The sequence below is a fragment of the Cydia splendana genome, chromosome 1 (assembly GCF_910591565.1).
Source record: "Cydia splendana chromosome 1, ilCydSple1.2, whole genome shotgun sequence".
In the NCBI taxonomy this organism is placed as follows: domain Eukaryota; kingdom Metazoa; phylum Arthropoda; class Insecta; order Lepidoptera; family Tortricidae; genus Cydia; species Cydia splendana.
Genome location: NC_085960.1, coordinates 30274290 through 30297181, shown reverse-complemented (window position 1 = coordinate 30297181; position 22892 = coordinate 30274290). Strand labels below are relative to the sequence as shown.

At 42.1% G+C, this 22892-nt stretch overlaps 1 protein-coding gene and 1 long non-coding RNA gene across 51 annotated transcripts in view; one reads left to right on the top strand and one right to left on the bottom strand.

Moving 5' to 3' along the window:
• LOC134793094 (uncharacterized) overlaps window positions 1-22892 on the bottom strand; it is a 454735-nt gene that overhangs the window by 209496 nt on the left and 222347 nt on the right. The window lies entirely within an intron of this gene.
• The window catches only part of LOC134792746 (cell adhesion molecule Dscam2), a 97688-nt gene that overhangs the window by 70562 nt on the left and 4234 nt on the right, over window positions 1-22892 (top strand). For 34 of the 50 annotated variants that reach the window (XM_063764113.1, XM_063764292.1, XM_063764121.1 and 31 more), the window contains exons 14-39: window positions 2987-3280; window positions 5471-5590; window positions 5886-6059; window positions 6150-6238; window positions 6547-6754; window positions 6923-7079; window positions 7470-7721; window positions 7808-7918; window positions 8017-8258; window positions 8553-8708; window positions 8937-9085; window positions 9352-9484; window positions 9824-9933; window positions 10110-10269; window positions 10995-11146; window positions 11433-11515; window positions 11918-12094; window positions 12332-12396; window positions 13014-13115; window positions 15309-15509; window positions 16582-16758; window positions 18465-18560; window positions 19814-19989; window positions 20401-20514; window positions 21018-21156; window positions 22135-22284. In XM_063764113.1, coding sequence (XP_063620183.1) covers window positions 2987-3280; window positions 5471-5590; window positions 5886-6059; window positions 6150-6238; window positions 6547-6754; window positions 6923-7079; window positions 7470-7721; window positions 7808-7918; window positions 8017-8258; window positions 8553-8708; window positions 8937-9085; window positions 9352-9484; window positions 9824-9933; window positions 10110-10269; window positions 10995-11146; window positions 11433-11515; window positions 11918-12094; window positions 12332-12396; window positions 13014-13115; window positions 15309-15509; window positions 16582-16758; window positions 18465-18560; window positions 19814-19989; window positions 20401-20514; window positions 21018-21156; window positions 22135-22284 — 3987 coding nt within the window. Of the gene's footprint in view, window positions 1-39; window positions 245-1519; window positions 1805-2986; window positions 3281-5470; window positions 5591-5885; window positions 6060-6149; window positions 6239-6546; window positions 6755-6922; window positions 7080-7469; window positions 7722-7807; window positions 7919-8016; window positions 8259-8552; window positions 8709-8936; window positions 9086-9351; window positions 9485-9823; window positions 9934-10109; window positions 10270-10994; window positions 11147-11432; window positions 11516-11917; window positions 12095-12331; window positions 12397-13013; window positions 13116-15106; window positions 15281-15308; window positions 15510-16581; window positions 16759-18464; window positions 18561-19813; window positions 19990-20400; window positions 20515-21017; window positions 21157-22134; window positions 22285-22892 lie in introns of all 50 variants that reach the window. The other 16 variants (XM_063764239.1, XM_063764156.1, XM_063764246.1 and 13 more) reach the window with 7 other exon arrangements.

Genomic DNA, 22892 nt, shown 5'->3' with positions numbered 1-22892 from the left:
GCTGGCGAATCAGTTCAACTCAACTGTCACGTTTCCAAGGGCGACTTACCTCTCAACATTAAGTGGCATTTCCATGGTTACGACAATGCTACTTCAGAACTCGGCATCATGACGACTAAAATGACCTCGCGTACCTCATTTCTATCAATCGCCGCCGCTACCGCCAGCCATAGTGGCAACTATACCTGCGTAGCTGCCAACAGCGCCGGCTCTACTAATCATACCACTATCCTTAATGTTCATGGTCAGTTTCATTTCTTCATCATTATGAGTTTTCATGATCATCCAGCAGCGCATCGGTGTCAGGCGTGTCGATGGAGTCAGCATGCGTTCTGTCCACACATCTGCAGCGTACGCTTGTTTTCTTCCACTGTTTAATTTGTTATAAGTTTATTTCTACCTTTTGAATTATTCATTCGTCTCATTCATTCACAGCGAACATTTTACCATTCAACGTTGACCGGTAATATTGTTTTTTGGGGAAATGGGGAGTCCGTCCAGATGATGTGCCACGTATCGAAGGGAGACACTTCTCTAGACATCTACTCATAAACTAGACTTAACTAGAGTTAGGAATTAGGAACCTCCACTAAAGTGTGCAACATATTTTCCGTTCCGATGTTGCCATCCGTGACTAGCGCCCATTGCTGGAACCGCCTTCTATATAACAGTACTGAAAGTTACTGGTACACAAATAGACTATTTATGTTAGGTAGCGTCAATTTTCGTTTTCTTTCTTACCGTCTCTTTTTACCAAACTTTATAAATATTGTTGCTATTTCATATTCAAGTGGTCCCTCACATAATCCCATTCGAAGTTGAGGAGCAAATCTTTGCCGGTGAGTCGGTGCATCTAACTTGCCATGTATCGAAAGGAGACAGTCCTCTTCAAATAACTTGGAGCTTTAACGATCACGAGATTCCGTACCATAATAATATGGGCGTGACGACGACTAAGTTAGGAGAAAAAGCGTCAGTGCTGAGCATTCCAACGGCCATGGGCCAGCACAGCGGGAACTACACGTGTACCGCCAGCAACCGCGCCGGCCGCGCGCACCACTCCGCGCTCGTCAACATCCATGGTACCGCACCGTCGACCCCTAATTCCCTACAAATGCACGATTAGACTTAACAATAGCTCGTTTTCTTTTTCTGTTTGATTAGTTCCTCCTCATATAATGCCATTCGAGATCGAAGAGTCCGTGTACTACGGAGAATCTGTGCAAATGACCTGCCACGCAAGCAAAGGTGACAGACCGATGACGATATCGTGGACATTTGAAGGGCAAGATCTTTCCAACGACTTAGGAATCAAGACGATGAAAATGGCAGAACAGACATCATTCCTCTCTATAGCTGCTGTGACGGGAGAACATAGTGGAAATTACACGTGCATAGCAAAAAACAGAGCAGGAGAGCATAGATACTCAACATCCCTCCACGTTAAGGGTACTCGTAGTTAATTGTTCCAGCATGTACCTTATAAGTTGCGCCACTAACTTTAACGTTTTTTTGCCAGTCGTCCCCCACATCAAACCTTTCGAATTGGACGAAGCCGTGTTTGCGGGAGAGTCGGTACACCTCGACTGCTACGTGTCAAAAGGCGACACGCCTCTAAATATAACGTGGAGCTTCCAAGGAAAGCCCGTTACGCGTAGGATGGGCGTGATGACGTCGTCCTCGAACGCTCGCGTCTCCGTCCTCGATATTCCAGCCGCAATGGGCGCGAACAGTGGCAACTACACATGCACAGCAACCAACCGCGCCGGAAGCGACAGCCATACAGCGATCCTCAACGTCATCGGTACCGTCATTAGCTCGAGTGACGCTTGCTTTCTGTTCAGTTCCTCCCGTGGTCCAACCCTTCTCATTCGGGGAAGTCGCCATGAATTCCGGCCAAGTAGTCACGGCTCCTTGCTCGGTTATTGAGGGCGACCACCCGCTGCAGCTCCGGTGGCTCTTCGATGATGAACCGATCAAGCCGAGGTCGGGGGCGACCGTGTTCCATATCGGAGAGCGAAGCGCTATCCTTAGTATCGGTTCCGTCTCGCACAAACACGCCGGCAACTACACATGTATCGCGGAAAACGAGGCTGGGATTAGTTTTCATTCCTCTACTTTGATTATAAACGGTGCATATTTTTTCTAAACGTTGAGATAAATATTACTTAGATTTTATTTTAGTAGTGATTAATTTCCCCTTTTTCGTTCTCTTCTATCTAATCGACTTGACTTATTTAAGTAGTGCGATTAATTGATGATGCATTCCAGTCCCCCCAAATATTCTGCCGTTTACGTTCGGAGAAAAGCCCGCGAATGTCGGCGAGTACTTGCAGGCGGCGTGCACCGTCAACCTCGGCGACCTCCCGATCACTATCTCTTGGACGTTCAACGGATACCCCATATCGCAGAGAAACAACGATTACGTTCTCACTAATTCCAAGCGCAGTAGCTTACTCATTATCGAATCTGTGGACGCGAAGCATGCTGGTTCCTATGTCTGTATAGGAGAAAATCGCGCGGGCCGCGCGTCACATACCACAGAACTAGTTGTTTACGGTTAGTTAATTTCTGGTAGAATTCCATTTAGTTACTAGATGACGTTTGCATTTCAGTTCCTCCCAAGATCGCACCTTTTGCCGCCGGTGACGAACCGGCCTTTCTCGGTGATTACTTTGCGCTCCAGTGTATAATAACGCACGGGGACCAGCCCGTTCGCATCGAGTGGACGGTGAACAATAGGTCCGCTCACTCCGTCCCCGGCTCGCGCGTCACTACCGTGGACCGAAGGAGCAGTGTGCTCACGATAGAATCCGTAGACGCCAAACACGCCGGTCTCTATAACTGCACCGCGACTAACGCCGCAGGCGTCGCCTCGCACACCACCAAACTCGTAGTCAAGGGTCCGAAGTATATATATTAAATTTCAGCCCATTACATCTTGATTCTAAAATTCTGCTTCATTTCAAGTTTTGTATTGTCCTAGTTCCACCATTGATAGTGCCGTTCAGTTTCGGTGAGGTGCCCATCAACCCGGGTGACGCGGTGCTCGTACACTGCCTGGCTTCCAAGGGAGACCTGCCTCTAGAAATCTCGTGGACGTTTAGCAGCGAAACTATAGAATCTAGTCTGCACCGAGACATCACGACGACGCAGCTCAGTCCGCGCGTGTCCGTGCTAACCATCACGTCAGTGAGCGCGAACCACCAGGGCAACTACACGTGCATCGTACAGAACGCTGCCGGCCGAGCCGAGCACGTGGCGACACTCGTCGTAAATGGCACGTGCTAATTGTATATCGGAAATGGTAAACAGGGACTAACATCACGGAACAGTGCCTTCGATTGACCTCCACACTGGCACCGCTCTTTCCGTCATTCTCACAGTCGCTAACATGCCTGCCACTGATCGATCTAACCCTATATTTCTATGGTTGTTTGCAGTACTGCCCCGCATAGTTCCATTCTCGTTCGAGACGCCGTTGTTCGCGGGGCAGGCGACTCAGGTCACTTGTTTAGTGTCCGAGGGGGACCAACCTCTCGATATTCAGTGGTACTTCGAAGGGCAATCCTTGAAAGAGAAGGCTGCCGTATCGGCCACCAAGATAGGACAGAGGGCCTCATTGCTTCTGATCGACCCGGCGGGATGGTCGAACAGTGGATCTTACACTTGTCTCGCGCGAAATGCCGCTGGCTTCTCCAACTATACCACCTCACTCGAAGTACACGGTATAATATGCATTCTTAGCACGAAGCTTTGCCTAAATACCTTTATAGTTCCAATATCGTCCGCTTATAGTCTGAATAGAGCGGTAAACAACAATATCCGATGTTGATGTTAAAGGTATTTTGTATTTCACGTCTTAAATATTTATGAATGTGGCTAAGATGCACATGTAGATATCCGAACACAGGCTGCGATGTCGTGGATCATCTAGGACAGACGTTGGATGTCAGTAGGAACCGGCTGCGGCTATCATCGACGAACCTCTACCTCTCCTCGCATCTCTTTATTATTTCCCTCCTTCTTCCCGGGTTCCTTCTGTATTTTCTGTTCGTTCATTTTATTTCAATATTTGTGTTGGGTTCGCGCTAACATGCTTGGCTTTCTTATGGCTCTATTGAAATACATTGCGTTGGCGTGGTCGAAATAGTCCAAAATCTGAACATTGTTTATTATTTTTATTAATACTTGCTTTTAGTCACTGCTCTTTTGTTTTACTGTTCGATTTAATAGATTCTTTGGACTTTTGACAAATAAAGTACCTACTATGTAAAATGATGTTTGAAAACTATGATATGGATAAGTCACGTCAACCGATTCGTTTCCCTAGAGAGCTTTTCGTTTGCATTATGCTTTTCATAATGAGTGTTGAGTATTATTTGTATATTTCCATTTATTTTATGTTATTAGTAGCTAGCTGCTTCATTAATGGTTTTGTTTTGCGTCATGTGCTTAGAATAAGTAAATCAACAAGCTTCTATAGTGATACATAATATACCTAAGTATATATACCGACTTTTAAATTGGTAGTTTATTCGCATATGCTGCAAAAGCCTTGGCTACGCTTTCTTGCGTTAGCTAGAAACAATACAAATAATTAAGATGTAAACAATTATATAAATAATTAATAAGTATCGGAATGGAAGCTTTCACATTACCAGATTGAATCATTGCAGTATTTTACGTAGAATTTTATTTAAAAAAAAAAACAATGTTTTAGATAACTACCAGAGCTATTAGTAGAGTATAGTTGAATTATCGAGAAGATGGAATTGCATTTGTAGTGGTTGTATGCTGATAGTACAAGAAAATAGAAAATTCAAATATAGAATGCCTGTAAACAAACAATACTACTACATATGCAATTCCACGCTCTCGATGATTCAACTATAGTTAATTTAGTCAGATTGACTACCAGTCGCCCACCTATAATTTAAAACTACAGGTACTGCCTATTTACATTTCTTGATAAATACAATGATTCAATCTAATTTGGTGGCATTGGAATTCAGAGTATTCGATGAATACTTGTGTTACATACATGTATTTAATTTTACGCAAAAGATAACAAACAAGTATTTGCCAAATACGAATAATTCATGTGCCATATCTTTGATGAAACTATTTCCTTAATACAAATCCAGTAAATATTGCAGATTTTAGTTTAACTTGGCAAATTTACAATACCATTTATCGTTCCTAAATTATTATTTATGGATTTGTATTAACAAGTCTGTTAAGCAGAAGCAAACATATTATTGATCCCAAGAAATACCTTCATTTTAATTGAATATACTTTTCTTCTTGAATTCATGTTTAACTTTAAATTTATACGAATTTTGAATCTCAAACTCAGCTACTATAATGAAATTAACTTGTCTAAAAAATCACAAAGAATCATTGCATGCACTGCACTGCACCCATAACGACGTTTGACGACAAGCTACAACTGTAAGTGCGATTTCAGTGCCCCCGCGCTGGATCCTCGAGCCCACCGACAAGGCTTTTGCCCAGGGCTCGGACGCTAAGGTCGAATGCAAAGCCGATGGCTTCCCCAAGCCCCAGGTCACATGGAAGAGGGCTGAAGGTACGTGCTCTTTTCAGATCATTTCTATTTTATTCCGTCAACTCAAATAACACAATAACGTTTACCATCTCGATAATAGAGTGAGTTGAGTGTACTGAGATATTGGTACCTAGTTCTATAGCTACTTTTGTGTGTAAAAAGGGCACCAATTCAAATAATTATTTGTTCTGCAACAAATATTTCATTTATTCATATTTACACCGACTAAATAAACAATATGCCGAAGAAACATTTCTACTAAAAACACTATTCTACTTAATTCATCTCATAATCAAAACATCTCTCTTTATTACAGGGGATACGCCTGGCGATTACAAAGACCTTAAGCCAAACAACCCTAATGTAAAAGTAGAGGACGGAGCTCTGTCGATTGCCAATATCCAGAAGACGAATGAGGGTTATTATTTATGTGAGGCTGTCAATGGAATCGGCTCAGGATTATCGGCTGTCATTCTGATCAGTGTACAAGGTAAGTGAACTTCTACAAGTAAAATGACATTATCTGTAAATATTGATGAGTTTATTTGAACTGTATATTGATTCATCTTATCTACCGTAGCTCCTCCTCAATTCGAAATCAAAATGAGGAACCAAACCGCCCGCAGAAGCGAGCCCGCTGTACTGCAGTGCCAAGCCAAGGGAGAAAAGGTAAGAACTGATTTTCATTCCTCTATTTCCAAAGACTATTTAATAATAAAGACTCCCATTGGACATTGGTCTCTAAAAGAAAAACTTGACAATAATCAGTCCATTCTTCCGCTAGACTCCCATCTAATAAACTCTTCGTTGGAAGTTTAGACGTAACGACGTCTGTAATATACGGAGTATACGGCCATTTTAAGATTCTAAACAAAGTACCGTGTCCGTGTTTCGTTTTAAGTTTATCACTAGTACCTAAGGGCCATCTTTTGCGAATCATATGATTTCTGATTTACTTCATGGCATATCATCCACAGCCCATTGGAATTATCTGGAACATGAATAACAAGCGTCTGGAACCCAAATCGGACCCCCGCTACACCATCCGCGAAGAGATCCTGCCCGGAGGAGTTGTTTCCGACTTGAGCATAAGGAGGACCGAGCGATCTGACAGCGCACTCTTCACCTGCGTGGCCACTAATGCCTTTGGCTCTGATGATACTAGCATCAACATGATTATCCAAGGTAAGCGATTGACTATCTCTTTTTCTTCGGTCGTTCCAGAATTTTGATGAAGACAAGTCCTTAAATTATTCTGTCCAAGTGTCCATCTGGTAAAAGATTTGCACCGTCGTGGTTAAAGTAAGCCAGTAAACCCCCAGACCTATTTTAAAACCACGACCTGTTTAACAGAGGTACCTGAAGCACCCTACGGCCTGAAAGTTCTGGACAAGTCCGGTCGCACCGTGCAGCTTTCCTGGGCAGCCCCGTACGATGGCAACTCGCCTATTAAGAAGTTCCTCATTGAATACAAGCGCGCCAAGGGAAGCTGGGATAAGGATATTGACAGGTAATAAGGTTTCTCTTAAATTGACCTAGAGTCTGTTCGGAAAGAGAAGAGTCGTGGAATGTACTAGCCCCATACATTCCACGACTCTTCTCTTTCCGCACAGACTCTACTAGTGGTTTATAGGAGCTAATTGTTTGCTGAGACGCTATATCTGATGGGTAATGGCAATTTTGTGTTCCGATTGACACCTTTTCATGGCTGTCTCCTGTCTCAAATTATCCATGTATCAAGTGATATCGAATCATTTTAGACTCGGTTCTTTCGGTCCTCATTGTGGTACTGGAGAATATGAGCGCCGGTAGTAAGTAGGTATGGTATCAATAAGTCTGGGCTGAATAACAGATTTACGATTCTCGTTTCATAAGTCTCATGCTGTTGTGTAATCTTCAGGGTACTGGTCCCCGGCGACTCGACCGAAGCCGGCGTGTTCAGCCTCCGCCCCGCCACCGCCTACCACATCCGCATCGTCGCTGAGAACGAACTGGGCACCTCCGAACCCTCGGAAACCGTGACCATCATCACTGCTGAAGAGGCACCCACTGGCCCGCCGCAAGACGTGAAGGTTGACGCTCATGACAAGCACACCCTGCGAGTCACCTGGAAGCCTCCCCCATCACAGGACTGGAACGGTGAACTACAGGGGTGAGTGATATTCTTGACATTTGTACCTAATTAAAGTAATATTTTGCTGAGTATTGTCTAAAATGTAATGTAATGTTATCTTGCAGATACTACGTTGGCTACAAACTGGCATCAAGCAACAAGTCATTCGTGTTCGAAACCGTCGACATTTCCAAAGAATCTGGCAAGGAGCACCACCTCGATATCATGAATCTGAAGTAAGTGTCAACATGAAAACACGTACTCACAGTAGACAACAACAATCCAGTAAATATGTACACCTCGATCAAATTCCTCACGGTCGTTTTGTCCCCAGAACATTCCACCAGTACGCCGTAGTAGTTCAGGCGTTCAACAAGATGGGTTCTGGTCCCGTGTCACAGGAAGTCCGCGCGTACACCGCTGAAGGCGCACCCTCGGCCCCACCACAAGACGTTCTCTGCACCACTCTGACTGCGCAAACCATCCGGGTCTCCTGGGTCTCCCCACCTCTTGCAGCTGCCAACGGACTGATTAAGGCTTACAAGGTCGTGTATGGCCCCAGCGACACGTGGTACGGTAAGTAACTGATTACCTCTGCCCCTGTTATTTTCTGGGTGCCACTTACAAATAACAGCAACGGTTTTTTTGCCTTACAGGCTGACTATCTCTCATGTCAGCCACTCACCACCCACCATCTCATGTCAAAATTAAGGTTACGACGTTTTAGATGCTGTATCTTTCTTGATAATCTCGCGCCAGTTGCCAAGAGGTAGCTTCTTTGGCTTTTATCAGTTAGGTACCAAAGTTAGATCAACATTTTTGTGTAAAGAAACAAAAAAAGACAAATGCTAATATTGTTTTTCCTTATAGATGAGAAGACAAAGGACACCAAGATCACAGCAAGCAGCGAGACTATCCTCCACGGACTGAAGAAGTTCACGAATTACTCAATGGAAGTGCTCGCGACGACCAACGGAGGCGATGGCGTCCGATCTGCACCCATTCACTGCCAGACTGAGCAAGACGGTAATTATACAAATAATCGTAATTTACATTGGAGATGAGACTCAGACACGTTGATCTGATAGAATTTCTTGTAGTAAATATTGAATTATCCTACGAGACTAAATAAGTAGCGAATTAAAATCTGGGTATCTGGTAATTGCCAGGTGCTTCAGCCGCTTAATTGATATGCAACATCTAAACTCAGAATACATCGTTAACAATTGAATGACTAATGCATTTTCTGTTTAGTGCCCGAGGCCCCTCGTGCGGTGAAGGCGCTAGTGATGGGCCCGGACTCGATCCTGGTGTCATGGCGGGCGCCCGCGCAGCCTAACGGCGTCGTCACGCACTACAACGTTTACACGCAAGCGCAGAACGCTGAGCCGCATCCTAATAAGGTAATTATTGACTCTTGCTTAAGTGAGAGCAGGCCGAAATAATTCAATCCAATAGGTAGGTACTACAGTTTATAAAATACTCAAAGCATTGCACAGCAGAGAAGACGCTTCTCCTTATGTTGCTTATTAAGCGAGAAGAAGCGGGCCAACAAAGTCTCAGCCGATTGGAAAAAATAGCATTCCCTGGACTGTTATGTACGAATATCTACGGATAATATACATTTATAACGTCACACATCGGCTGAAACAAAAATGTATGATTTCAGGTACCTGCATCACAGACCAGCTACTCGGCGACTGACTTAAAGGCTGGCCGGTACGACTTCTGGGTGACCGCTTCCACCATCATTGGCGAGGGACAGCCTTCTGGAACCGCCTCCTGCAGCCCTAGCGACAAAGGTACCTACGCTTTATTTTACTTTGACACTACTACTCTGGGTATCTTATAAATATATACAAACTCGCGAAAAATAGCTATTCAATGTTTAAAATCTTTATAATTAACGCCTTCTTCCTAGTTACTGAGGTACCTTTGACCCTCCGACGGGCTTACGAGTTCTAAATCATTGTAGGGAATATATTCTGTCTTGTAAAGGCTTAAAGAAAAAGATACATTATTGAGACTTACTCATAAACATTTGACATCCTACCAGACTGCGCCAATACGACTTGTTTTTTAGCAAATTATCTTATTATGTAGATAGTTTAGTTTTCATTCCAAGATCTTTTGTGTCTCAGTGCCCGCCAAGATCGCCTCATTCGACGAATCGTTCACCGCCACGTACAAGGAAGATGTGAAGCTGCCATGCCTCGCTGTTGGAGTACCGCCTCCCAATATTATCTGGAAGGTAAGACGAGTGATTTAATACCATTAACTGGACTCTAATTGTAAGCATTCATCAATATTTCTATGTGTTTCAATACAAAACTGTACCTATGTTTAGCAAAAAAAAGCCTTTAGGAATTAGGACAAAACCAGATGATTTAAGCTCATATGAAAACATGTTTACTTTTCTTTTTACAGATCAAGGGTCAGCCTCTAGATGCGTCCGAACGCGTCCGTCAACTGCCCGAAGGCTCCCTACAAATTGCCGGAGTAGCCCGCGAGGATGCCGGAGAGTACTCGTGCCATGTGGACAACCAGTTCGGAACCGACACCGTCACACACACACTCTCAGTTCTCGGTAAATATCCGCCCTTGATCTTCCTTATTTACACGTATCTATCTATCTTATACCTTAAAACGAGCAATTCTTGTTTATTTATTATTTATTTATACGTATATTTATTTATATTTCGGGGATCTCGGAAACGGCTCTAACGATTTCGATGAAATTTGGTATATGGGGGTTTTCGGGGGCGATAAATCGATCTAGCTAGGTCTTATCTCTGGGAAAACGCGCATTTTTGAGTTTTTATATGTTTTCCGAGCAAAGCTCGGTCTCCCTGATATTTTCAGAGTAATTAGAGTTACGTTCGGGAACTCAATCCAACTGGGAGTGATCTGAACACAAAATTGATTGAAAATGATAAATCATCATGTTTTCTTAAATGATTCAAAAACAGGAATCATTTACATGTAATTCTTATTAGATCGGTTGATGTCACTTGTTGCCAAGGCATATTTATTTTGCTGCCAAGTCATCTTATCTTATTGTTTTCGGGGGCCCTTGCCCTTGGCCCTTGCAATTACCCCTAGAAAAGATCCGTCAACTACTCAAGAGCTTTTCCCACCATATCCATGTGCCGGATGATGGAGCTCATGGGTAGCGTTTTAAAATCCTTTGGTTCCAGATATCCTGCTCCAAAGTCCTTCATTCTTTGTCTGACATTCACACGTGTTTTACTGTCTGCCATGCCAAGTCATCTTACTCTGTACTCTCCTAACCTGCTTTTTATTATGTAACAGCCCCACCATTCCCCCCGCAACTGAGCATCGCGTCCTCCTCCGTGTCGTCGCTCACCCTTCGACTGAAACCCTCCGACAACGCGGACCAATCCCCGGCCGCCGGCTACACCATACACTACAAACAAGAGTTCGGAGATTGGGAAACTGTACAGGTATAAACTCAACTATATTTGCGCCAAAATTTGAATAATTCTATTTTTAAAATGATCTGACCAATCGAGTGGCACTTATTATTTTCATTGAATTTCTTGCTCTCACTTGTGGCGTCCCATTAGCCATACGTAATGCTGTTTAGTTTTTATTGCTCCATCTGACAGATTATCTGTAGGTACGAGTACTTTGAGATATACCTAAGTGAGTTATATGTCGCTTGAATCCCTTATCTTATCTTTCTTTAGTATGCTTTCTTAAAAAAATGAAAATGACTTCTTATTTCAGATCCCAAGCAACACTGACACTTACACCTTGGAAAACTTGTTCTGCGGCTCTAGATACCAACTCTACGTTACGGCATACAATGGGTAACCAACTGTTGATTTTTACATTCAATTTAAGATTTAACCGCATTGGCATATTCCGTCAAAAGCTTAGAATATATACTACCCTGTTTGTTATTAAGTATGCTTTCCCAATATTAAGGTGCGTCCAGATCAGATGGGATCCAGTTTCGAAACGATATAATTAGGCATGTGCATAGTCTATATTCATCGCGATCGCTTCGCGAATGGCGCGAGATCGCAAACGGCACATTCTCCGATTCTGACCAGGTTAAGTCGTTGCAGTCTTGCTTTTATACTTATACTGGCGATATAACATCGTCGATGCTCGTTTTTAAAATATCACAAATAGGTTTTATATAATATTGAATGATATTTTAGTCTGCTTAAAATCATATGTGTAGCTATATCATATCTTCATTTCAGCATCGGCACCGGCGAGGCGTCCGACGTAGTGATCGCGCGCACCCGCGGCTCCAAGCCGCCCGTGCCCCGCGCCGCCGACTTCATCGAGGTGGGATCCTCCAGCGTCACCCTGCACTTGAAACAGTGGTTGGACGGAGGCTGCCCCATGAGCCATTTCGTCGTTGAGAACAAAAAGAAGTAAGCACAATTGAGTACATAATTACATTACTCAAGTGGTACTTACCTAGCTAAAGGTTTATACACCTTTCATCTATCTAGTTCCCTATTTATTGATCTGATAACTTTTTTGTGAAATACCTTTTGAAGACATGGACTTAAAACCTCGAAATGAATAAACTGGGTTTAACTGGGTAGGTAGGGATGGCTGGGTGGCTTAAGATAGCTATATATGTAATTTATGTTTTATTTCAATAGGGGAGCTGCTGAATGGAATCAGATCTCAAACGCTGTGAAACCAGGCGGAAACTTCGTCGTTCTCGGTATGTTACTAATAAAAGCTTACGTTAAATACCTAAATGAAAAGACCACCTTAGGGGCTGTCCATAAATTACGTCATACCCCCCCCCTATAATCATCCTAAAATCATGCTTCAAATGACCCCATTTCCTCTTACTTCATGCTACCGTCATCCGATGTCCAGACCCCCCCCCCTAATTTGAAATTACGTAATTTATGAATAGCCCCTTATTCGTACTTTCTCCCAAAAAAATCAACATTCATCTAATCCAATTTACTGTACAGTCACCACACGGGATTGTTATGCCAGTTAGGGCCACTTGCACCATTCACTAATCCGGGGTTAACCGGTTAAGCCTGGAGTTACCATGGTTACCAGTACAATTAGACACTGGTTTAATGGTTTAACCGCTTAACCCCGGGTTTGTGGGATTGTGCAAGTGGCCCTTAGGGTTCTTGCTAAATTGGAAATTCTATAGCGTAAGTTTTGAACAACCAATTTCGCTAGGACCCTAAATGACGCAACAATCGTGGAGCGTGATGGTCCAAAAATTATTTTAATCATAAACACGTTTCTCAACTTTATCTCAAAGACATAAGGTGCAAATTAGTGTGCACATTCATAAACCGTGTTTTGCAGATCTGGAGCCCGCGACCTGGTACGTCCTCCGCATCACGGCGCACAACAACGCCGGCTTCAACGTCGCCGAGTACGAGTTCGCCACGCTGACCATGACTGGCGGTACGATACACTACGATACACTAACTAGCATCTACTGGCTAACCGTACCTATACCACGACATTAACAGAACGTATCTTTATGTAGTTTGAACTGTCATAGAAACATCCGTAACGTAACAATCCGTGTGCATGTTAAACTTTTGTTAAAAGAAATAAGTGTTGTAAGTTATAATTTTTAGACTTATTTCGTCTAAAAAAACTAATCGCTCTCACAGTAGAGATATATAATATATCGCAATTGTCGCTAAAAACAACAGAATTTTTAATCTTTTCGAAACTGTTTTTGTTGAATAGGTATTGTAAGGACAAGTTACACATGGTTTACAATTTTTTTTAATATAAGTAGGTTTACTCAGTGCTATTGCTATATATAGCTAATAACTACATAAACGAGACGGCCTAAACCAGATATTAGGATATCGACTGCTAGGTGATTGGACATGAATACTTTTCTTATACTAAAAAATTAAATATATCGAAGAATCTGAACTCGTACACAATTCGTAGGCATTTATAAAACACGGCTTAGAAAAAATATTCATTTTATTTTATTTGAAATTAGGTAGGTAAGAACAGTAGATGTTAGGTTGGGTCTTTATATTTTTAGGTATATATTTTATGTTATTTTCTTCTTTTACGCTTAATTTGCATTTCTTCGTTGTGCATTTGTTTTTTCTTGTAAAACTTTACTTTCTGCTTATTGCTTTTTTCTATGTAGCTTGCTAACACTTTTTCTTTCTTTATAACTACTTTATTTGTGGCTAATTGGTTTTGGTGCTTCTAATAAAAATATTGAATGTGTCATGTGTGTTATTTATTATTTATTTCATAAAACCGTGTCCTGTAAATCGCTCATGGTCGCAAATAGAAAATACTTTCTTTTTCGAGGAAGTATAATATATGCCGGTTTACAAGCAAAAGGGACCTCTTTGTTGGGTGCAAATATGGCGTTATTGCACTGTAGAGTGTAGACGCGGGAATCGTCCATATGAACAATAGATAATGGTAACCTTTTCCTCAATTTATTTTTTACTATAAAAAAGTAAAAAACTTATTTTAAATTGGCAAGCGACATGCAGCGGGCACTTAAATGTAAAGTGAGTAGAATTAAATCAAGTTCATAAATTGGATTAAAACTACTGATATGCTCCTAATAAGGCCCAGCCATACAAATAAAGAATCAAAAATTTGCCACTGAAATTAAACCTATAGTGTAGGAAATAGAGTTGATTTCAAATTGATCAAAGCAAAAGCGACTCTGTTCCAATTAAATAGGATTTAAATTTCATCGAACTGAAGAGGTACTATAGGTAGGACCTTGGGTCTTAGGCGGCTATTAAAAGGTAAACAAGCTAGAAGAATGTTACTTCAATAATTCTCAAATAGGGTCATTTAACCAATGATTGGCACTAAAGAGTACCAGCCACCTATGCTACCCGCCAATAGCCACTTGAAGAGTCCATGGTACATATTGTTGTAGAGAACTCAGCTTTGATGGACTTTTAACGTTATTTTAGGACTAATGGGTGGGGTGTCGACAATAGGGTAGTTTACTTTCAAAACCGTGTTTTTGCAATGATATTATGACTAGGCGTCGTACTTTGCGCTCCTAACCGCGTTTCAGGTGATAGTGTGGATATGACTTTGTCGTGGTAAACGTACCTATATTTAGTTTAGAATCACGTAGTTTTATAGTAGTTAGTTTTCATTTATCATATCATAAATTGTATAAATTCGTACCTGAAATGCATCGCTTACCATGATTTTCAATATTCACTGCAATAATCTACTCTATCACCGATTGCGCAGAGAAACCCCGACGATTTAGTCGGTTTTTTGTCTGCGTAATCTTTGATGCGGTTTGAGCAGTACAATTTTATTTTATACCTACAAACGTAAGGTATGTCTCGCAACGTTGCTCACTCGCCTTATAAGTGCAAGCGAGAAAGCAACACTGCGCATATCTTTTAACAATTTGCGTTGCATTTCAGGTACGATCGCGCCCGTGCGCGAAGTCGGCGACGGGTCGCTGACCCCCGAGCAGACGATCAAACTGATCCTGTCGCACCTCAACCTGATCGTGCCCGTCGTCGCGGCCATCTTGGTTATCATCATCGCTATCGTCGTCGTTTGCGTTGTTAAAGGCACCAGAGATCACCACAAAGGTATACAAAAGTAATCTTTTTTTTAAAGGTACCGTCGCGCCTCTACCAGGCAATGCTGGTGATGGAAAGGAGCTGCCGGCTTGGATCAAAGCGTGGCTGGAGCCTGAGGTTTTGGTGCCGATTCTGGCGACTATAGTGGTGTTCGTAGTGGGTGTGGTGGTGATTTGCCTGACGCTGGCTAGGAGGAACACGCCGCACCGCCTGCGAGGTCAGAAGGACGTGTACGACTGTATGTATGCATGGAGCGACGCTTCATCTCTTGATTTTATCATCACATCCAGTCACAAATGTCAAAAACAGCGTATTTATAATATAGAACAGTCTCGTAAGCTGAATTGTCATGTCCTTGTTGCATTTCGACCGAAACGTCAAATTGAAACATATTTAAATGCTGTTGTTCTGCTCATTTGTTGTTTATGACATCTTGTGAAGTTGACTGATATGTTACGTTATAGTCAGACGCAAACAAATTTTAGCAGTTTTTCTGAAGACTCGAGGTCTCACTAAAGATACGACGAAGTCGGGGTCACGCTAAATTAAACAATGATTAAAGTGTGTACGTTAATTAAGTAGGTATGCCTATCACGTAACCATCATCAATCTGAATTATCTTTATTTTAAATTGACATCTTACTTGGAGTTCTTTTGATTTAAGTTCCAATCAAATTATTGTTGCTAGCCATCATGTATCCACCTTGTATATCATTAGAAGTGGCAACCTATTTTTATTATTTGAAAGCCATCGTTTTATATGATTTGCTAAATCATTTAATTGCCAGTTTAAGTGCCTATATAACGCTCTGCACTGGAGTCTTAAGTTATATGTATAGTCAAAACTAGGACTCCTGGAACGCTTACATGAATTGCAACCTTATAACACATTTTATAGTTTTCTGAACCGAATCCAAAATATATTCAAGCGTTCAATTAAATTGAATACCTAAATGCATTATCATTAAGATAAATAACAAGCAGTATGGTATGAATCCAAATAATAAAACTATTTTGGTTTGTACCTATTCTGACGAAAATAAGTAAGGTACAGTGGCGTTCAAAAGTGCATGGATAGATGTCGACCGTAATGCTTTAATATTACCGTTGAAACATGTTCATCCACTTTTGAACGTCACTGTACCTACTCTGAGAAATATGTTCACTAATTATGAATATTTTGGATAAATTAATTTCGGCATAATTATGGCTAACGCAGAAATCAAAAAACTTATCCCAAGTTGACAATTTAAATTCGAAACCTGTAGTAAAATCAACCTTACGCCATCCTAATAAAGTCCTCGCCCCAGACGACGCCGTGTACAACGCGTCCCAAGCGGCCATGGGCGGCGGCGGCGGCACCCTGGACAAGCGCGGCGGACTCCGCGACGAGCTCGGCTACATCGCGCCCCCCAACCGCAAGCTGCCTCCCGTTCCCGGCTCCAACTACAATACTTGTGACCGCGTCAAGCGACAGGCTGTCATCAGTGAGTACACACACATAGCCATAAAGACATTTCCATTTATATAATCCTTCTCTTTCAGATACAAAAGAACAACCTGTAAAGTTGAAAAGGGACAGGGAACCGAATTAAAACTGTTGAGAGACATACTAACATTGAATATTAATTTTACGGTTTAAACGGTTTTACTGGCGAAAAACAAGTGAGTCTAAACCGTAAAATTATTCAAGGGACAGGGAATTTCGAAATTCATCATTCAGGATTGCTTTCCACGAAACTGAGCACGATTGCAACCTCTTCAGTTCAGTGCCTAACTAAATTTAAAATTGACAATACGCACTTTTCTTATTTGAATCTTTTACACATATTTGATAATATTTTTTTAAAACACTCTTCTCATCACAGTAAATATTCACTCTATCAAAATAAACTAAAAACGAAATGGGTAAGTAAATGATTTCAGATTATTATGAACCTATCTGCACGAATTTCTCTCTTCGCTATTTCTTGCCTAGATATTCCTAATTTATAATTTAAGACAATAGTTTTTAGCAAAGGTGACAAGGTGGGTGACGGTATTAAAATGCGTACGTAGATGTCGTCCGTTGTCATTATGTCTGTTCATCCCCTATTGATTATAATTTAATTCTTCCTATTATGGTGTCCCCCTTACTTATGATATAATAAGTTCGTGCATTAAAGTAACAAAATTCATTTATCTTAAAATTCAAATTAAAGAAATTTGTTTACTGTAAACCTGTAGGTATGGTTCAAATTTCGCTGCACTTGACAAATATTTTTCTCTGATATGTTATCCTAAAGATAATTTTGATATTTAATTATACACATTTCTTTAATGCACAACAATATTCAATGTGGTTAATAAAGATCAGTGAATCGTTAAGTATTTTTATTAAAAATATATTTAATTTTTTAAATAATTCATCGATATGAATCTTTATTAGCCGTGTACGTCAGAACAACTCTATTTTTGTCTGTTCGATGTGTTTATTTTACATCGGGCACGCTTTTTATATTGTTTTAATAGTTCGATAGCATCTTTCTGGTTTTGAATTGACCGCGATTGTACACGATTTAAATTGCATCTTTATGCATTGTGATAAAGTTTATATTAGTTGACGAGATGCTATCGGACCGCATGCCCTCAAAAGAACCACGACATATCGCATGGATCAAGCTTATTTTAGACCAATCCTTGAGCTAGGACGCGGACGTAGCAATGGTTTCTAGTTCTGCTTCGCCGCTTACGTATTGCGTCTGATCGTAAATCGAGAAAATACGAGATCGTGATAATAAAACGATCAAAATGGTAGACCATTAAAGATCTCAGATATTTTGTTGGGTAAAATTTCAATAAAAACCACCGGGTGGTTTGTCTTAGAAGACAGATTAGTTCATGATCACCCGGGAGATCTTGGCAGGCGTATGATGGACGCGGATTTCGATGTAAATAATGATAGGATATAGAAGCATTCATCTTTCATTCAACGATCAATTTCAAAAAGGGACATTACCTTAAGCATGTCATTGTGATATCGTTTACCACGTCCACCATAGGTATTACGCTTGCAGCAGATTTCAATGAAGCCATTAACTTGCTCGCCTACCAAAAATTGCGACACCTAAATCATAATTTCTTGGATCGCATCGTAAGCGTCGAAGCTCAGATCCCTGCGTAGTCGTGGTTCCTAACCGGTAGTGTGGCACAGTGAACGCGCACTCGACGTGGGATCCTCGCCGGCACCACTACGAGCGCGTGCGCCGCGCACACCAGCGCCGCGGCTCCGGCGACACCATCTCCACAGGTGACTGACGCCAGGGTCATCGCCCGACTAACGAACACAAACTGACATTCTAATTATCCAGAGGGCCCCAGAACGCACGCTCCGATCGTGCACGCTTGACGCTAACGCCAACCCCCATACATTTGTATTAACCGATGTATGGAGGTCGGCGACTACGTCGTGCGTGGACGCTCGGAGCGTTCGTTTCGTGGCAGAGGAGTTACACGATCATCGAAGCGCACAGCTCTCTAGCCGGTCATTAGATTTTGTGGAAGAACCTGAATTTTTTGATGGTTTTCTACTGTTTTGTAAATTTTTATAAATCAAATGAAAATTATAATGTTGAGGTCATTTATCGAAAAGACGTCCAGACTCATTCAAAAACAAAATAACACGAGTCCTTTTTGACATGTCTATACGCTGTAGGTATATACGATGTGTATGGATGTATCTTGTAACAAGTGAACGGCGATCATACTGGTATCAAAAAGTAGTTACTAATGTCCAATTACATCTACATAAGATATACCAAATACCTACATGTATGTTAGTAGGGACATACATACTACGTATGATCTACAATCTTGACAGTTAATCACATAACTGACACAAAACCACTTGCAACTTAAGATGAAGTTGGACATTAAGACAGAATTGTAATAAGGTTCTAACAGAGTGGAGTATCGACTAACAAGCCTGAACCGTGAGTATGTGTATGTGTTTTATATGACAGTCTGCCTGGAAATAATATAAGGATATAATTTAAAGAATAGGCCCAACTTCAATAATTGAAAATGAAGTCGAACTGTTTGAAAATCTAGTTAATTCTGGACAGACTGATTTTAAATGTTAATTTATAATTAATTGCAACCTAGTTTTGCTTTTTTTCTAACCCAGTTATATTTTATTTGCTTCTCTTTTTCTGTATGATAGAATTAGGTAGCATGCGTTTGATCTAGATGAATTAAAAAAAATCGGTAACAGGTTTTTAATTTTCTTCTAATTACCTATTATATTTCTAAACTGTGTTTTCAGCATATTCAATTATTTTTCTATATATTATCACGCGATGGAATAACATGTGCATAAAACGAAAACGCATCTAATGTTGTAACTAAAATGCATTTGAATACCCTATTATTGAAAAAAAAAACCAAACGCACGATCACAACCTAACATAATTTCACTAAAAACAGCAAACACATTCGCGCAGAGACACTAAACAAACTTTAATTTCCACATAAGCGGCCTACTTATAAAACAACTATTTCCAGGCATGGAAGACGAGATCTGCCCGTACGCCACGTTCCACCTGCTGGGCTTCCGCGAGGAGATGGACCCGAGCAAGGCGCTGGCGTTCCCGCACGCGCACGCGCACGCGCACGCCGGCACGCTCGCGCACCCGCACCCGCACCACCCCGCGCACTCCCGCGCCGGCAGCCAGAGCATGGTGAGTGTATTCCAGGACTACACCTTTACGGTTCTATATCCATGTTGCCAATTTGAGTATGCTAGACAAAATGACAAAAAACTGCAAACTTTGATAACCCCGGACTGTGCACGCAGCAGCCGGCATGAGGTAAGTGTTTTAAACTGGCGTTACGTACTGCAGTGAGTTCAGGATAATTACAAAGCTTCGACAAAATAGGTCGACCCAAGCAAAAGTAATCCTGTCATTTTGTTATAAAGACGTTGATCTGTGAAATAACTGGAATGCTAAATAAAAAGTTATGTACGCAGTTGTTTAACTTGACTCAAAGTGACAATTGGTGCCGTGACCAGGATTCAGATATTATAACAATAAAAATGTGAGTATATATAGTAATAATATAATGTAACCTTTCTATGAACTTGGTTTCAGCCTCGCGCCAACAGCCGCTACGCCCGCAAGAACTCGCAGGGAGGACAGAGCGCCATCTACTCCACCGCGCCCGAGTACGACGACCCGGCCACCTGCGCTGAAGAGGACCAATACGTGAGTGATCGACATACTAACTCACTATTCAGATAATTTGGAGAAGGACGGAGATTCGTACAGTCGCCATCAGATATATCAGAGCGGCCAAGATATTCACAAAGATCTAAACAAAGCTTCTGTTGTCAAGACGTTAAAGTGCATGTTCAGATGTTTTTGAGCACCGCGAACTCGCGCTAGATGTATGGAGTCACGCGCGACAACTCATGCTAGCAGGTCAGACGGCAGTTGCTTTTGTAAACATCATATTACGCGCATTAAATATTCGCAAAGGCGCACGTCGGTTGGTATGCGTTCAGATGAGGAAGTAGAAACGGACAATACAGAACCTCAAAATTTAAGTTTTTTTTGCACGGACGGATCCACGGAAGAAAGAATGAGCGCTCCGCGCTCTACGGAACGCAAGCTCACGTTCCTCTTTAATATTTTCAAAGATGCTCAAACACTACTGGCCTGACATTCAAATTTGATTCTTACCTGTAAACAAATATGGTTTATTTCAGCGCGCCCGCTACTCCCGACCGATGTACGCCTGCGGCCCCGAGTACGACGAGCCCGCGTGCTGCCAGCCCGAGGACGAGCAGTACACCGGCGCCTACGGCACGCCCTACTCCGACCACTACGGCTCGCGGCCCAGCATCGGTGAGGAACCTCCACAGACAAGTCATCCTCCAGACAGAGCATAGTAGCGCTACCCCCTCTGCCACAAATATACGCTAGTTTTACTCCAGTTTCGAGTCGTGTCTTTGTGTGACTTCCGTGTTTTTGAACGGACCAATCACGGCACGGGACTCGCTTACCTCGTCCCCCGCACCCCAGTATTTTTGGCAGCATCGGTTTCATGAAATAAATGCTCTAAAATCCGTCTAGAGGATTCCTAGTCTATGGTAACCTCACACAGCTATCATGTCCACCACCCCCTAGTGACCCTGTCAGGGCACCGTGCGTGTTCGGAATGCCATCTTGTGACTAAAATCAAAAGCTTTAACTTGACATTGACACCACGCCAATGAGCAAGTGTTGAACCACTCCCTTGCGCTTTTGAGGGTTTGCCATCTTGTGGCCTAATTCGTAAACTTAAATAGGCTTAAATCTTAAATCGGCTCTAATTAAATCGGTTATTAGATATACACGGTCGCCGGGCCGGCCGCCGAGGCCAGTGTCATGAACCCGATGGCTGGCCATTTCCGTTAGTTTCATTCCCCTATCGGGACGCAGATTCTAGGTCCATTATAACCCCCTTATTCACAAACAATCCTCAATTGGCTAATAATTTATCTGTCGTTTTGACTTCCATCCTAATTTGAAGCATGTTCCATCCTAGACTGCATCGGCACTTACCATCAGGTGAGATTGTGGTCAAATGTTTACCTTTCTCCAATAAAAAAAGTGTATTTGTAAGAAAGGGATAAAACATAGTTTAACTAAATCAGTCCCTTAAAGTTTTATGAATAAGGGCCACTTGCACGATTCACTAACCCGTGGTTAACCGGTTAAACCGTTACCATGATTAGCAGTATAATTTGACACAGGGTTTTAACCCTTTAACCCCGGGTTAGTGCGATGGTGCAGGTGGCCCTAAGGGGGTAAGACGTTAAGTTAACCCGCCGTCTCGCTCAGGAACCCGCAAGTGCGGCGGGTCGCCCGAGCCGCCGCCGCCGCCGCCGCGCAACGCCGCCGCCGACAACAACTGCTCCTCCTCCTTCAACGAGAGCAAGGACTCCAACGAGATCTCCGAGGCCGAGTGCGACCAGCCCCGCAACTATCCCGGTACGTACTGACTCGTAGTAAACCTTACTCCACCGAGATAAGGTCTACTTTCGTTCACATTGTTACATTGAAAAATATTAAACCTTAATACGAAGACATAACGTTCGCCAAGTTGTGTTAATACAGCTTCTAAGGCCTTTTGAGGGCCGCTGTCCGCCGTGGTGGACGACGGGTGAAAACAACCGAGGCCTAGTTCAGTTTTGACATCATTAATATCCTGTCCTAGCTAGCTGCCGTCTATCCGAGTTTCCCCGTATTTGTCCTAGCCGACTAAGTCCCGATGTGCTTGAAAAGAACAAATTTAAATTGTATTTTGAACTTTATTGAAATGACTCTGGGATTTATGAGGCTAGTTTGGATCCGTGTGGGGTTCTGAAAAGCGTCTAATATCTGAGCTAAGATCTTCTTTGACTTTGTGTCAAATGAAATTATTTAAGAAAAGCATGTGAATGCAACATGCTTACTGAAACCAAATTTAATATATAGCACTGCTTCTGCCAGGGACACATCAAATTCAACAGATCTACCATATTTGTCATACTTCACACGCATATAAGTATGTAGTATATTCCGCTCAAGCTTAAAGCAAAATAGTCTACATTTTTGTT